This window comes from Phalacrocorax carbo, chromosome 28 (assembly GCF_963921805.1).
Source record: "Phalacrocorax carbo chromosome 28, bPhaCar2.1, whole genome shotgun sequence".
In the NCBI taxonomy this organism is placed as follows: Eukaryota; Metazoa; Chordata; class Aves; order Suliformes; family Phalacrocoracidae; genus Phalacrocorax; species Phalacrocorax carbo.
The window spans coordinates 1,285,007-1,299,905 of record NC_087540.1 but is presented as its reverse complement, the minus strand read 5'-3'; the positions used below and the strand labels follow the sequence as shown (position 1 = coordinate 1,299,905).

Below are 14,899 nucleotides of genomic sequence, written 5' to 3'. Positions count from 1 at the left end.
GCTGAAATTCAGGCTACCCTCCCTGCTCTCAGTGGTACCAGCACAGGGCTCAATTAAACCCTATTTTTGGGACGTTGGCTGTACACGACTGGCTGGTGGACCACAGGGCCAGCAATGATTTCCACGCAGGGAGAGGAGCCTACTCATCACGCACAAACAGGCATCTTCTGGCCTCCACCTACTAATTAGGAGAGGGAGTTCCTAACACGCCTATTCTGGGTTCTTCCAGACAAGCAGCTTTTTTACATTTTTGCAAACTTTGAGCAAATGCCAAAGCGAGTTACGCAGGAAACCAGCAGGTCCTTGAAGTCTTCGCGGAGGTTTAACAGGTCGCAGATGAACAACTTGCCCTTTGCTCGGGCACGTGCGCCGTAACCGTCGCCTCGGGCAGGTTTGAGCCCCGCCAGCCCCAATCTGATGTGCCTACGAGCAGGCTGGTTCACATTCTTCCCCAATTTCTGGGGGCCTGATGCTCATTTTCATTAAGCCCCTATTACAACATCACCCGGAGCTCTCAAGAGCCTGGAGATGGGTGTAGCTGCAATTACCATCCACTTAAAAGCACCTTCACGCTGCCGGCACAACAGCGTGACAGAATCAGGCCCTCACAGACCACCTGGATACGACAGCGCGTTCTCGTTATTCGCATGAGCTTCCCCTTGATTTTAATCCTGTGAAACTCTCGGACTCGACCGCGTCTTGCGGCCGTGAGTTCCACGAGCGATGATGCAGCTGCCCGGGGAGAGGCAGGCTCGTGCTTGCAGCGGCACATTTCCCCCTCGTATGAAATGACCCCTCGGGGAGCTCTCACGCGGGCTGCGCGCTCTTACCTGTGTTGTACGCCGTGGGCATGGCGGAGAAAGGCAGCCCCTGCGTCAGCAAACTCGGAGTAGCCACAGAAACAACCGGCGTGGTTAAAGAGTGAGTTGCTTGGGAGACACCTAACCGCTGCGTATTCTGCCGGGGAAGCAAACGGAGAGGGTGTTACAACCCAGATGCGTTTTACTCGGTTGTCCTTGTGGGTTGTGACCCCCCAAAACCTCAGCCTGCAGCTGTCCCCCCCCACCCCACCCTGCCCCCAGGCATGCACCACCCAAGGCTGATCACAGAGACTGTGGGACTAAGCAGGGTTGATCCTCTGGCCATTCCTCATTGCAACAAAACAAAGTACAAACCACACCGGTTCCAGCCATTTCGGACCCTTGGTGACGTTCATTCGCACGTCACTTGGCATTGGCCTTGGGTCACCTTTCTGCCCGGGGCTGGGCTTCACCTGCAAGGGCCAGCACCGTCCCCGCGTGCATGGAGGGGGAGTAACAGTGGGAAACCTCAGCCTGTGCTCCTTCTGATGTAAAAAAAAAACCTCAGTCGCTATTTTCCAGAGGATGCGCGTGAGGTTTGCTGTGCTCCTCAGGGAGCAAGGTACCAAACAAAACCCAGACCGGCTAACGCAGCGCAGAGCTAATGCATCCTCCGCCCTGCAGCACCGACGTCCAAGGACGAGCCCCCTGCCTCTAAGGCAAGCTGAAGATGCTAAGCACCGGTCTCAGGGCTTTAAAGGCGCTCTGGCATGCTTAAACCTAAAATCCAGTGGCCGGCAACCCGCCGGCTCGGTGCCCTCGTGAGGTTTGAGACCCAGGCGTTAGCAGGTCCACTGTGGAAAAATTCTGCCCTTGGACCGGTGCACGCCAGCCTCCCCCCGCGGTTTTCCAGGCAGTTACGTGGGTGGATCTGCGGGTCAGATTCAGCCCTGTTTACAAGGCAGATAATCTGGGATGCCTCTGCTGATCTGATTTAAATCAGTCTCAAGAGGCTTGACTCTAATCTGAAGCACCCCGACACACGTCACCCTGTGAAGACTGGGGCAGTGCCCAGCTTAAATCACGCCTGGCACGAAGCTGGCTGCATCCCCCCGGACACGGTGGGGAGCCTTCCTCCCTGCTCGCTGCGAGGCACCGAGGGCTCCCACTGCCTTTTAGGGCTGGTCATGGGCCCCTGCAAAGGTTCGTGGCCATGCAGGACTCTCCTGGGATAAGGTTGGAGGCTAAAACCCCTGCCCTTGCCACCTCCGGAGGGTGACAGCAGCACCCCGGCGTGCTGGGTTTGCAGCACCCTGCGCCCACATGCTGCCCAGCCCGCAGGTCCCTCCCGCCTCCCAGGGAAGGCGATTACCAGGGCTCTAATTGCTAAAGCCCCGGGGCTGTAGGAGCAGGTTTTCCTGGCACGCATCCTGCTGGCAACCACCCTCGGCCATGGGTTAAGGATGCTGCAGAGAAATGCCTTCCTGGTGGGCAGGATTCAGCCCCGTCCCTCTCCTGCCTGCACTGGACCCTGAGCCAGCCCAGCAGGATGCGGCCCCGCAGCCCCAGCCCCTCCGGCAGCCTTGCACCGGGGCTCTGTGGCCTTCCCGGGAGTAGCACCGGCATGGGGATGAGCCTGGCTGCGACAGAGGGCTGGGGTGGTGGGCGTTATCGGCCCCGGGAAGGGGTCAGCAGCCACCACCCGTAGGGAACACCCAAATTTGCATCCCGATTCATGCAGGCAGGAGGTGCTGAGGTGTGCAAGCTGTGCCCCCCCTCCCCGCCCCGTGCCGCTCACACCGTCGTGCGCCTTGCAAAACGCTCCCGGTTGCAAACTGCCATCCAGGCTCGTTACAAAACCATGCAGGCATGCTCCCGGGTGAGATCGCTTGTCGCCGTAGGCTTGGTGAAAGGATCCTGCTCTACCCTTCGGATTAGGAGCGTGTAGAGAAACGGGGGCTGCTTTTCTGAACCCAGTAAAAGAGCAGACTGCGCTCGGAGCCTGAAGCTGCCAGGCGCAAACCCACGAGGTTGGCAGGGGCTGAGCCCACGGGCAAAGGGTTAAGGGCAGCGGGGCAGGTCTCAGTGGAGGGGCAGCTGACTCATCCTGCTGCCTGTGCGTAAAGAGGTGGGAGTTGCCATTTAGAGAGAAGATCTGGTGTGTAGGTTGAGCAATATGGAGGGAGCAAATCTGGGGAGAAGGTTAGCGGAGCAGGGAGGGGGGTCTCTGCACCGGGCGGGATGAACGCGCAGAGCAGCCGAGACAATGCTCTGCTTTCCCCTTCCCGATCCAGCTGTGCTGAGGTCCCCGTCCCCCGCTCGCGGATTTCATCACCCTCCACCTCCCCGCTGCCAGCTCGGCTTGGGCAAGGACTGTACTTCACTTCAGGCAAAAATCAGCCGGGTTAGCTCAGCCTAACAATTAAAACTGTTAATGCCAACCCGGCTGATTTCTTGCCTAAAGCAAGCTGCTCCTCCAGCTTGGAGACAGGCAATGCCCTCCGGCAGCAGGAACGGTGGGCGATGAGCAGATGGGGAGGCGGGTGGTGACTGTTTTCACTCCGCAGATGGGGAAACTGAGGCACGGAGCTGCTGGGAGACGGCCATCAAGCAAGAAGGGATCTGGGGCACGGAGAGCGGCAGAATTCAAGTCTGCCAAAGCCCCGGCCAATCCTTCCCCTGGCCAAGAGTGTCTCCTTGCAGGCTGCGAGAGGTGTTGGCTTACTCCCCGGTTTTTGGAGAGCTTTTCCCTGGCTGCGTTAGCTGCATCCTACAGCGGCTCTCGCCCTTTCCTCGCTGCGCTGACCTGTCGCCCATCTGCCCTGCACCAGAATAGCAACAGAACAGAGTGAATCATTGCCACAAACAAGGTGGTGTTCACTTTGCTGGCGGGGGGCGGGGGGGAGGAATAAAAAAAAGCCATAAAAATAACACGGAAAACTGCCCCTGTGCACAAAGGAGGTTTAGGGAGCGCACTAGCCAGCCAGTGGATTTGCACAGGCTTTAAATAATATCCTTAATATGGGAAGAGCCTGATTTACTCCCTATCTTTCATGTGGTGGCAGTGGGCCAGGCCTTCCCATGCTGTAAAGTGCGGTGGCTGCGGCGAAGCCCACGGGGCAGGTCCCTGGGCGGTGGCGGTGCCCAGGCTGGCTCCAGGCGGCACCAGCCCCAAAAGGGACCCGGGCTGACCTCCCCCAGGGAAACCAGTGCAGCTTTTTTGGCCTTGGTGGAGAAACAGGCGCTTTAGCTCGTGTCAGCTCCTTCTTTTTCCATAGGGAACCTCATTTTCCTCAAAGTGCGTTTTCCTCGGGATTGATTTTCTGTGGCAGGGCTGGATGTGACATTTGCACCCGCACCCACGTGCCGCTGCGCTCCCAAACGGAGGGCGAAGGGGCCGGCGCCCACCCCCTCCGCGTGCCCCACGCCTTCGCCAAGCCAGGGCGCGGGCACTGACGGGACAAGCGGCCCACGTCCCACCCCGCCGCGATGCGCGCTCAGCGGGGAACTCACCAGAGCCAAGTGGTCCTCCGTCTGCCCGCGGGAGAACAGAGAGAAAACCGAGAGGCACCGTTAACTCGACAGCCCCACCAACCGCCACGCCGCCGCGCTCGCCGGCGCCGTGCCCTCGCCTAACGGGGCACGCACGCGTGACGCTTGTGCCCGGCGCAGGGCTTTGCGCTGTGCTTGTTTGCAGGCACAGGCTTTGCCCCGTGTTTGCATCCAGGGCGGTGCAAACGGGAATCCAAGCCTTCCTCCTCGGGTCTCCCCACCGGCACGGCCCCGGCCAGCTCCCACTCCTACGGCACGGAATAGGTGCCTGCGCCGCATCTGCTCCAGCGCAAAGTCCACCCCGCAAGCAGCCTGCTGGCAGGGGACGCGCTCCCACCCAGGGCTCCTTGCAGACCTCTGCCGGGCACTCACCAAATGGTGCATTAACCCCTTCCCGCTCTGCGAGGTGATCACGCGTAGATCCGGCTTGCGGCTGTTGGCGGCGAGCTGCGTGCTGTGGGAGGGTGGTGGCGGGGACTTGGCCGGGATGATCTTGCCCAAGCTGCTGCCGTTGGAGACGGGAAGGAGACCTGGAGAGGCTCTGGCACTCACGTAGCCATTTCCTGCAGGAAAATGGGTGACAGAGAGGGAGGAGGTGAACGCACGGCGACGGTGAACGCAGGGCGGGGGTAAATGTGTGCGCGGCGAGCGGTGCCCCAGCGGGGCTCCGTGGGTGCTCCTCCTTGGGGGACCGCACCGTATCCCCCCAGGCTCCCCCAAACCCTCCTGCACACCAGGCAGACTCATCCGCAGCTCCAGGGCAGGTACCTGCCCGCCCGCCGGCAGCACGGCACGGCCTCGAGCAAGCTCCGGAGCATCGGCAGCCGCTCAGAGGATGCGGCGGGTGCATCCTCCCCACCAAGACCGGGTAAGCCTGTCCCGGGCAGGCAGGGCCAGAGGCAGGGCAGGCAGCCGGCCCCGAGCTCCCAGCGCCCGCGGCAGCTCCTCAACCTGCAGGAACCCACGAGCGTTACTGTAATAACAACCAATAAATATTACAGGCCTGATTTGCAGCAAGGCCTCTTTATGCTGCTCTGGCAGGGTACTGAGGCCCTAGCAAGGGGGGGATAATTACTGTTACGTTCACTTTTAAGGTGTCTTTATGGTACCGGAGCAGCGAAAAGGGGCTGTGGCAGAGCGAGGGCTCGGTTCACTGATCCCACCGCCCCTTTGAAGATCTGAGGTTCCCTCCTCCTCCTCTTCCTGCTGCCCCACTTAAGGATTTTATGTGCAAAGAGGGGGGGGGGGGGGGAGGGGGAGAAAAACAAGAAAGGAAAGGAAGAAAAAAATTTAAAAAGGAAAAGATTTGATGAACATCAGGAAAGGAATAAATTGGATCAGATTACTGTTCTGATGAGGGTTTTTTTTTTTTATGAATAGGCCCCAAAGATAGAAAGGCGTTTAGCAATCACCAGGATTCAGCCCTCATATTCATTGCACGTTAGACCGGGAAAAATAGGTCGCTGATTGCATTATTAATCACATCTACCATTGCGCTACATCTGCATTTCAGCAGGCGGCTGGTGGCAGTGACGCCGCAGCCGTGGCGCGTGCTCGTCGAGGGCCGAGCACCAGCCGCTGCCTCTCCCAGAGCTGTCCCGGGGCCGGACACATCAGCGACGGGCCGAACCAGGCAGGGCCCCGGGAGCCGTGGGTCTGAGCCCACCGACGCCGCCGGGGGCGAGCGATGCTTCCCCGGTGGGTGCCTGGCAGCTGCCCCTCAGGGGTGCCCGTGGTGGCTGGGCTGCTGCAGGATGGCGGCCCCGTCTTGCAACTCCTCTGTCCCTGCCCGAGGGAGGCGACCGCCTTCCCTGTCCCCAGCGAGGTGTCCTCCCAGTCGCCAAGCACCGTCAGCAGCCGTGCAGAAGGCGTGTGCCTGCTGCGGGAGGTCCCAGGTACCTCTACGCACCGTGAACTGCATCCATTTTACTTGCAAGGCCACTGGCTTTTATATTTATTAACAACGAAGGTGCATAAAATTCCCTGGGTGACCTTCGCTACCCGCAGTGCCGGTGGCCGGTGGCTGTGCAAAAACCGAGGCAAAGCCAAAAGAAACGTTAAACCCCTTGATCTTCCCCTTCCCAAGGCGGCACCGACACGGACGCACACGTGGCCGTCGTGCCGCTTTGAGTCACGCCGCGTTACCGTGCGCATCGCTCGGGGTGTGGATCGGGGTGGCCCCGGTGCTGGAGGGGAGCAGGTTTGGGGGTCCCAGTGCCGCCATTCGCCCCCAAAGGGGCTTCCCTGGTAGGGGGACTCAGGCGCTGCCGTCGGAGGAGTCCCCCCAGCCTGGATCCGGCCGCCCCCACGAGCTGGCGAGAGAAGGGCTGCGCTCCCACTAGGATTTGAGGATAACCCTCACCCCAAAAAAGGGGTCCAAGAGCAGAGTACTCCGGGCTGCTTTGCCCCACCCTGGGGTGAATTTGAGCCCGGCAGCACCCCACGCCCTCACAAAGCTGGGGAGGGCCAGGGCACGGCGCCCCCCCCGACGGGGCAGGGAGGGTGGGCAAGGCGCCTCACACCCCCGGAGGCAGCAGGGAGGGTGCGGGGACAGAGCCCGCATCGCTGCAGGATCCGGCCGCAGGCACCCGGAGGCTGATGACTCAGAGGCAGCAGGTGATTGCTCGGTGCTGCAGAGATTGCAAGGGAGGAGGAGGAGGAGCAGGAGGAGGAGGAAGAGATGTCCCAGGTACCTAAAAACCCCAAGCACAGCGCCAGAGCCATGCGCCCCTCCTACAGCCGGCGCGGGGTGCCCTGGGGATGGCAGGGGTCCGGGGACGGCGGGGGTGCGGGGCTGGCTGCGGCCGGGCTGTCCCTGCTCCTCACGCCCGTTTCCTGGAGCGGCGGCAGGAACGCGGGGAATGCTCCGGTGACGTCAATGCTGACATTCATGGGCCTTGCCAAGCTCCGCGCCGCCGCGGCTGCTCCCAACAGCTGACGTGGGGGCGGCCTTGGGGGGAAAAGGGGCCGCGAAGGTAGCTGGGGGCCACGGCATGACGGCCCCTTCCCTCTGCCTTCGAAGGAGCGGCAAAGCTCCGTGTCGGGCACTGCAAGGTCCCGGGGGAGATGCAGCCCCCTGGCAGGGTTTGCTCTGGAGGTGCAGCCAGGCAGAAATACCCCCGGCGCTGGCAGGGCTCCTGCCCGGCACCGGGAAAAGGTTATTTCTGGGAACGGCCGCGGTGCAGGGGATGGGGATGGGCGGCCGCAGAGCTGCAGAACCGTGTCTGGACCAGCCCCGTCCGCGCAACCGGTGGGACCCGGGCTCCAATTTGGTTTTAATTAGGGCAACGCCAGATTCCACACTCCTCCTCTGTGCTGTCGGCTGGAACCCCACAGCAAAAAGCCTCCGCGGCGGGGGATGAGCCAGGCTCCTGGTGCAAGGCTGCCTACCCCGCTCCGCCTCGCCTGGGGATGGACGGCATCCACCCCGCTAAGCCCTGGACCGCAGCCCGCCCTGCCCCAGCCCGCAGCAGCGATGCCGGCAGTGGCAGCTGCTTCCCAGCGGGACCCGGGGGCCGTCGCTGGCTTTTGGGTTGCACCTACGCAAGCGCCGGCCCCAAAGACCTCACCCTGCAGACAGCGGAGGCAGACCGTAGGGAGGGAGGTATTATTAGCGCATTTTATAGCTGGGGAGCTAAGCCACAAGGTCTGAGCCTCGTTAGCACTGAGGCTCTCACAGTGGAAAAGGACCTTAATGAGCTTTTTTTCCTTGCAGTAAAGTTCCTTTATATGGCCCAAGTGCAACGAGGAATCAGGTGTTAAGTGACTCACCCGAGGTCAGGGGAGGAACTGGCTGTAGCACGGGGAGCTAAACCCAGAGCTGCCCAAACCATGGTCCTCAGTGGCCATCTCTGCTGCCCCCTTGACTTGCAGCTCTCCCACAGACCCAGGGGAGATGCTGGCCCCCAGGGCACACCCCACCCTCCTGCCTCGGTCTCTGGGGTCTCCGCCGAAGCCAGCAGCCCCCTGCGAAGGCACTGGCCTGGAGCTCCACGTGCCAAACCCTCCTGCTGCCAACAGCAGCAAAAATCCTCCCTAGAGCTTCTCCATCGACTGACGGCGCTGAACAGCACAGCAAAATCCTGTAACGCGTGGGGAAACCACGGCAAGGAGTGGCAAACAGAGCCCGGGGCGCGGGTCCCGGGGCCCACGCCACTCGCCGAAAGGCAACAGCTCCTCACTTACCCACGGGGCTCGGGCAGGCTCCGTTCGTGTTGTTCAGGTCTCCCCCGAGCATCGCCCCTGCAAAGCAATTGGGAACACGGGGTCATCGTCCGCTTGGAAACAGGGTGAGCATCCCTCCTTCTGGGGGGGAGGAAGAGGGAGAGGATGAGGGAGGAAGGCAGAGGAAAAAGAGTGGTGTTGCCTTCCTGGGGAGAAAGTCCTGGGCAAAATGAGCAGCATTCCTGGTGATCAGGTTGGGAAACATTATCCAGGCAGATCCGTTTCCTTTGGGCAGGAGCCAGGCAGCACAGGAGCCCGCTCCAAAGGAGGCGGCTTGGAAAACACTGCGGCTATTTTATTCCAAGGCCCCCTTTGGGGGACACGGGGCCGGTGCTGCCGGGGAAGAGAGCTCCAGCAGCAAGACGTGAAACACTATCTCCCCTGTAATGTTCACACCGAATGGAAACCATCCCCGCGCGCTGCCAGGACGCTGCTACAATTCGCCCTCCCACGGTCCCAACGCTTGGAAAGCGCCGCCGCTCCCCGCCGTGCCGGGGAAAAAAAACGTACCAGAGGCCTTTTTATCCCCAATAAACTGAATGTTTTGCCTCGCCTGCAAGAAGATTTTATTTTTTTCTGCCTTTTTACTGAGTTATTTCTGAAAGCCACCTATTCATGACCCGGGGCTGCCTGGGCACGCCACAGGCACTGATTTCGGCCAACAGCCGGCACGGAGGCTCCGGAGCTGCGACCGCAGTCATCCCGGAGCCCTGGACAGGGGAACGAGGAGCCTCCCATCCCAAACCCCACCTCTAACCACCGCCCAACGCTTCTCACCCCAGATGGGGAAACCTGAGACAAAAACCTTTCTTTCCAGCCCCCAGCTCTCGGGCTGGGCTTGCAGCGAGCCCCTGAAAGCAGGAAGAGTGCTGGAGGGCTGAGCCGCTGCAGGGGAGCGTGTTTGCTCCCCACCTGGGAGCATGATCGGGGACGGCTGTGGTCCCAAAAATATTTTACAGCTTGATAAAGGGCAAGGTGACCCCCAAAACGTGGCACCGCAGCACCCTCCCTTCAAGGGATGGGGATACAAAGTCCCGGAGGAGGGACCCCCAGCAGGATTTCGGGGCTGTGCCCTGCTGTGGGACCCCACTTGCACCCCACGCCAGCACCCACACTGCTGAAGCGGGCTCACCCCCTTAGGTGAGCGGCGCAGACCCCGTCCCCAGCCCCATAAACCCGCCCTGGGCCGCCCTTCTCCCGCGCCATCCCCCAGCAGACGCCATCGGCCAGCGCCGATACCGACCCAACGCTCTGCCGCGCGTTTGCTTTGGAGGCAACGCTCCGCTCTCAGCTCGAGTGCGTTGCTAAAAAAAAAACACCCCAAAATTAAGGGGGAAAAAAACCCCAAGTTCTTCTAACATGCAAGGGCCTGGCTCCTATAAACAGGATTTCTCCCGCGTCCCAGGCAGCGAGTGAATGAGATGCAGATGGCTGGACTTGGAACACCTCTGCGCTCGCAACCACAAAATTATCCCCCTTCAAACGAACGGCGAGCGAGGGAGATGGAAACGGCGAGCCTCCAGCGGGGTCTGCGTTACAACGAAGCCTCTTTTGGGTTGGTTTTTTTTTCGGCAGAGGGGCCTGCGAGAGGGCAGGGGAGGTCCCCGCAGCCGGCGCTACGGCTGCCTGCGCCCGAGGAGGGCTCTGCCGGCCAGCCTGGAGTGACATGTTGCTCTTTGGGAGCAGTCCTAGAGCAGAAAGACCCCTCTCCCTGAGGTCTGGGGGCCTCATCCTGGTATCTGAGTGCTTCAAGGCACCCCCGAGACCGTGTGGAGAGGGCAGTAAGCAAACAAGCCGGCTGCGAACTGTGGCTCCTTTCGCATCCCAGCCCAGGCACCTTTCTGCTTGCTCTGATCCAGCCAGCCAACCTGCTTCTGGAGGCACCTCCCAGCCCTTCTCCCACCCCTCCAGCCCCTTCGCAAAGTCCCCCCTAAGCTCTTGCAGCCCCGGGGGCTGCAGCCGAGTGCCCACCGCCCAGATGTCCAGGCGGTCGCAGTTACCGGCTCTGCCATTTGCAGCCCGTATGATTTTTACAGCCCATCTGTGACAACCAAAATAGCAGGCAGGGGCTTTCTGAACGCTATTATTATTTATGATCGCACTGTGGGAGGGCCGGGCTGCGATCACACGTTGTCGCTGTCGTCGTCCATCCCCCGCCCCCCCCCCCACCACTGCAGGGGACATGGGTGACGAGATCCTCTCCCCCAACCTGCCCTCCGCCACCCATCGCCGGTCCCCGCTGGAAACGACTGCTCCCTCCGATCTGTCAGCAGATCCGCATGAGTAATCGCTCGGCGACCAACTGCAACCGGCACAGCCCAACTCAGAAAAGCCCTTTTTAGGCAGCAGTCCCGTGTCACCGGAGTGCCACCGGCGAGCGGGATGCCGGCACCCACCCCCACCAAGCCTGGGAACGGCGCCGGGTGACTCATCTCCTTGTGCTGCCCAACCTCGAAACAGATCCCTGCAGGGATCCAGCTCTCGAAAAGACCTTGATATGGCCAAGGTGGGGGTGGGGGGGTCACCCCCAGTTTGAGGCCAAGGTGCAAACTGGTGGCATCAACCTCTCGCAGGGCAGGAACAAGCACCCGCCGGCAACAAGCCTTCCGGGCTGCTCGTGCCACCCACGGACGCCGGGGATGGAGGCAGCAGGGGCGTCCGCTGCCTCCCGGGGTGCCCCGTGCTCGGCGCTGCACACCCAGCAAGGCTCTGGCGGGCAGGATGAGGAGGAGGAAGGGGTGCGAAGGGTCACGGCATCGCTCACCTGCGCTGGCCGGCCTCTGCGGCAGCCCCGGGGACACGGTGTTTCTCTGCAGCGCCGGTTGCTGCGGCGAGAGGAGCCGGGGGTCTGTCAGCGAGGAGGTCACCAGGGACTGGGTCACCAGCGAGCTGCCCGGGTTGCTGAACTGCAGCGTGTTCTGGTTGGTCACCGGCACCGTCACGGGCATGGCGAAGTTCGGAGCGGGCACTGCGGACTGAACAGAGAGCAAGGGGTAAAGGGGTGCAGGCGCCGCTGGGCGAGGCGCAGGGGTGAACTTCCTCGCTTTGCAGGCTCCGAGCAAGAGCGGGCCTGATCCTGCATCACAGCAGCAGCAACACCCCACTGCTGAAAAACGGGGGACGGGCCGGAGCCCCCCGAGCCCCCGTTTCACTGCTGACCTGCGCTGCTGCGCTTGCACCCTGCCCACGCTGGCATCTCGAAGGGACGCACCGGCCCCCGGCCCCCACCGGGGGAGACTGGGAAGAGCAACCGGCTGCCCGTTCAGATACATCAAAGCTTTGCAACCGGTTGCTTTGGTCTCATTTTCAGGCCGTATTTATTCACCCGCAGCGTTTTCAGGACAGCCTGCGGAGAGATGGCTGGGAACAGCCCGAAGCATCAAGACGGGCAGCAGCACAGTGGTCTGCCCCCACCTGCACCGAGAGCGGCCGAGCTGCCCTTCGTCCCACTGCAGAGGCCAAGCGGCCCGCAGGGATTTTACGAGGCTGTTCGTCATCCAGTGGGATGGGACGAGCCCTCCCAAAGAGCCGGCAGAGGATCACCGGTTTGGGCTGGCTCTGCTGCCCGCGGCCGAGCACCTGGGAAAGGCTCGGTTTGCTCCGCACAGCCGCTGGGTGACACTGGGATCCATCCTGGCACCTCCAGGAGCTGCTGGGAAGGAGGAGGAGCTGTCCCCAGGGAAGCAGGAGCATCGCTAAAGCCCTATCCTTGGCCACGGGTCGAGGACCAGCTTCACCTACCAGCGTCCCCGCTGGAGCCAGACTCGCCGTGATTATCCTAGCCGTCTGTCTTATGTCACTGATTTGCTCTTCGTTAACAGGAGCAGGCACCTGCTTAGAGGCTTTAGCAGGGGCTTTGCTAAAGTCCCACTTTAATTTGTTGAAGGCTGGAGAGGCAGAGCAGCCCAGCGCTGGATGGGAGCATCGCGGGGCCGGAGCTGGGACCCTGCAGGCTGCGCCGGCGAGGGCACAGGGAGCCGAGCATCCCCCGCGTTGCAGCTGGGTGGGGGCTGCTGCCCTGCGGCCCCCTCCCCTCTAGAAATCTGCTCCTAGATGGGTGATTTTCATCTGGGGGAGAGGGGAGGAGGGGAGGAAGGAGTGGGACGGTGCTCACCCACGCCTCGCTGCTGGAAACCCTCCCCACCAGCCTCTCAAGGGCATCCCGTCCTTCAGAGATATCCCGTGGCTGCAGCCAAGCTCAGAGGACAGCGGCTCTGAGCCTGCGCCGCAGCACCGCTCCGAGGGCCACCAGCCCGCTCTTCAAAGGGACGGGGCTCGGCATTTCCCAGACCTTTACACGCTGCCGGGGAGAGCTGTAATGCAGAGCCCTCCCTCTGCTCGGCCCCGGGAGCTTGTTCTGCATGGCTGCAAAACCGGGAGGGGGAAGGTTTCTTGGGTGCTGCATGAACACCGAAGCAGCGTTGTGTAATAAATCACTGCAAATGCGTCTGCGTGCGTGCACGTTCCCGGGAAAGGGAAAGCTAAACCCCGTGCATCGCATCTTCAGCAACGCCGTGATAAAGCCGGGAGGTTGAGAAACCAACCGGAGAGCAGAGTTTTTGCTTTTAATCCGTATCTATCCCGTTGCATCTTCAAACAAGCGTCAGGCTGACGCTGCCCCGGCGTGCAGCGAGATGCACACCCAGGCCACCAGCTAAGCGGTCCCAGGTCCCATCCCCCCCTCCCCCGGGCCCCAGGGAAGGCACAACTAGGGAAGGCGGCTCACACATCAGTCCAAAATCTGGGGGAGAAGATGCACACATCAGCCAAACCTCAACGATTTCTGTTTTCATTAAAAGTGATTACAAACACCCAATGCAGAAGCCACGCCAAGGCCTCTCTTTAGCGAACAAGGCTGTTGTTAAGCTTCCCCGGCCGCCGAGTCTGGTTAGTTCTTGTCACACGCAAAACCAACCCAGCTGGTTAAAAAGGAAAAGCGTCTTCTTCAACTGCACACGCTCCACCTGCATCGCTCAGTCCCTTGCTGCACAGGGAGGTTTAGTCGGGGAGCCAGATGCTACGCCCTGACTACGAAGCGCCCGGCACCTGAATGCCACCAGCCAAAATGCCTTTAGGGCATGGACTGTTCCTTTATGGCACGTCTGGATGCCGCCCCCGGCGATGGGAGCCTGCTTGGAGCCCTCCCTTTGCAGCAGAAAAATAGAGACGCTAAGCAGTCCCTGCTTTCTAAGGTTGTTCTGCACCAAGGAGAAAGCTCTGCTGGCTTTTTGACCTATTTTGCACCGGTGGCAGGGCTTGTGCGAGGCACCCGGGGCCGTATCCCCACCCCACGCAAGCCCTGGCGGGGTGGAAACCTGCCCCCTGCTAGTGAAACCAGGGAGAAACCTCTGGGAGGACAAGGCAGAGCCTCGCCTCGCAGGAGCTAATCCTGCACTAAACCCACCCCGGAGGGATGGGCTTGCTGCCGCAGCAGAGCCGCGAGCAACCATCACCGCCTGCACCCCGTTTCGCTTCACCTCCCCAGGGCTTGGGAAAGCCACCCCCGCCCCGCCGTCAGATGCAGGGGATGGAGATGCTGATCTGGGGGTCCTTGGGAAGCTCCCGGAGCGACGCAGCGCTCACCTGCTGAGTCAGCAAAATGAATAGCTGTGGATTTCACAAGACCCAAATCTCAAGAAAACCCAGACTTTTAACTTGTGGGGGCTTGCAAAGCACTGAAAGACAGATTATTGGGTTCTTTTTTGGGGGGGGTGGGGTGGGTTGTGTGTAATTTTTGCAGTGCTGCGTCCAGCCCTTGAAAATGAGCCTCCTTTCTGCTCCTGGCAGCATTAATTATGGCTGCAGCGACTCGGGCTAATCCCTCTGAAGAAGCCTTGCCTGCATCAATAGTCTCTGCTCCCTTGAACTAACAACTAATTTGAAATGTGTCCCCCTCCTCCTCCCGTCTCCTGACACAAATCCCTTTCAGCACTGTCCTGATGCCACCCCGGTGACGGCTCCGGGATCACAGGCTAAAACCTCCCTGGATTTCTGCCTCGGCCACCAGCTGCCCCGAGGGCTCAGTGGATTTGGGGGGAATTAATGCGGAATAGCCCAAACCAGGCTGAGTCTTGCAGGGATGCGAGGGGCCAGCGCCTACCGCCAGCTCGCCTGAACGCTGGGGTCTTAACCCAGGCAAAAAGCCCTTTTTGGGGGGGAAAAGGGGCAAAAAAGGAGGCCCCAATGCAATATTTGCAGCAAAGGAGGGGGAACAGCCAATATTGGCTCCAGCCAGAGCCAAGGAGGCTCAGGAATGCTGAGCTAACGGGAACGGTTTTCCCGAGGCTTGTTCCTGCTTCTCGGGGTGGGAAACAGGAGGGACC

The 14,899-nt window shown here is 61.2% G+C and overlaps 1 protein-coding gene across 11 annotated transcripts in view; it reads right to left on the bottom strand.

Moving 5' to 3' along the window:
* The window catches only part of MEF2D (myocyte enhancer factor 2D), a 79,343-nt gene that overhangs the window by 6,504 nt on the left and 57,940 nt on the right, over positions 1-14,899 (bottom strand). For 9 of the 11 annotated variants that reach the window (XM_064475129.1, XM_064475122.1, XM_064475121.1 and 6 more), the window contains 5 exons: positions 11,341-11,551; positions 8,538-8,594; positions 4,725-4,915; positions 4,314-4,334; positions 831-957 (listed from right to left, as the gene is read on the bottom strand). In XM_064475129.1, coding sequence (XP_064331199.1) covers positions 831-957; positions 4,314-4,334; positions 4,725-4,915; positions 8,538-8,594; positions 11,341-11,551 — 607 coding nt within the window. The remainder of the gene's footprint in view (positions 1-830; positions 958-4,313; positions 4,335-4,724; positions 4,916-8,537; positions 8,595-11,340; positions 11,552-14,899) is intronic. The other 2 variants (XM_064475131.1, XM_064475130.1) reach the window with 1 other exon arrangement.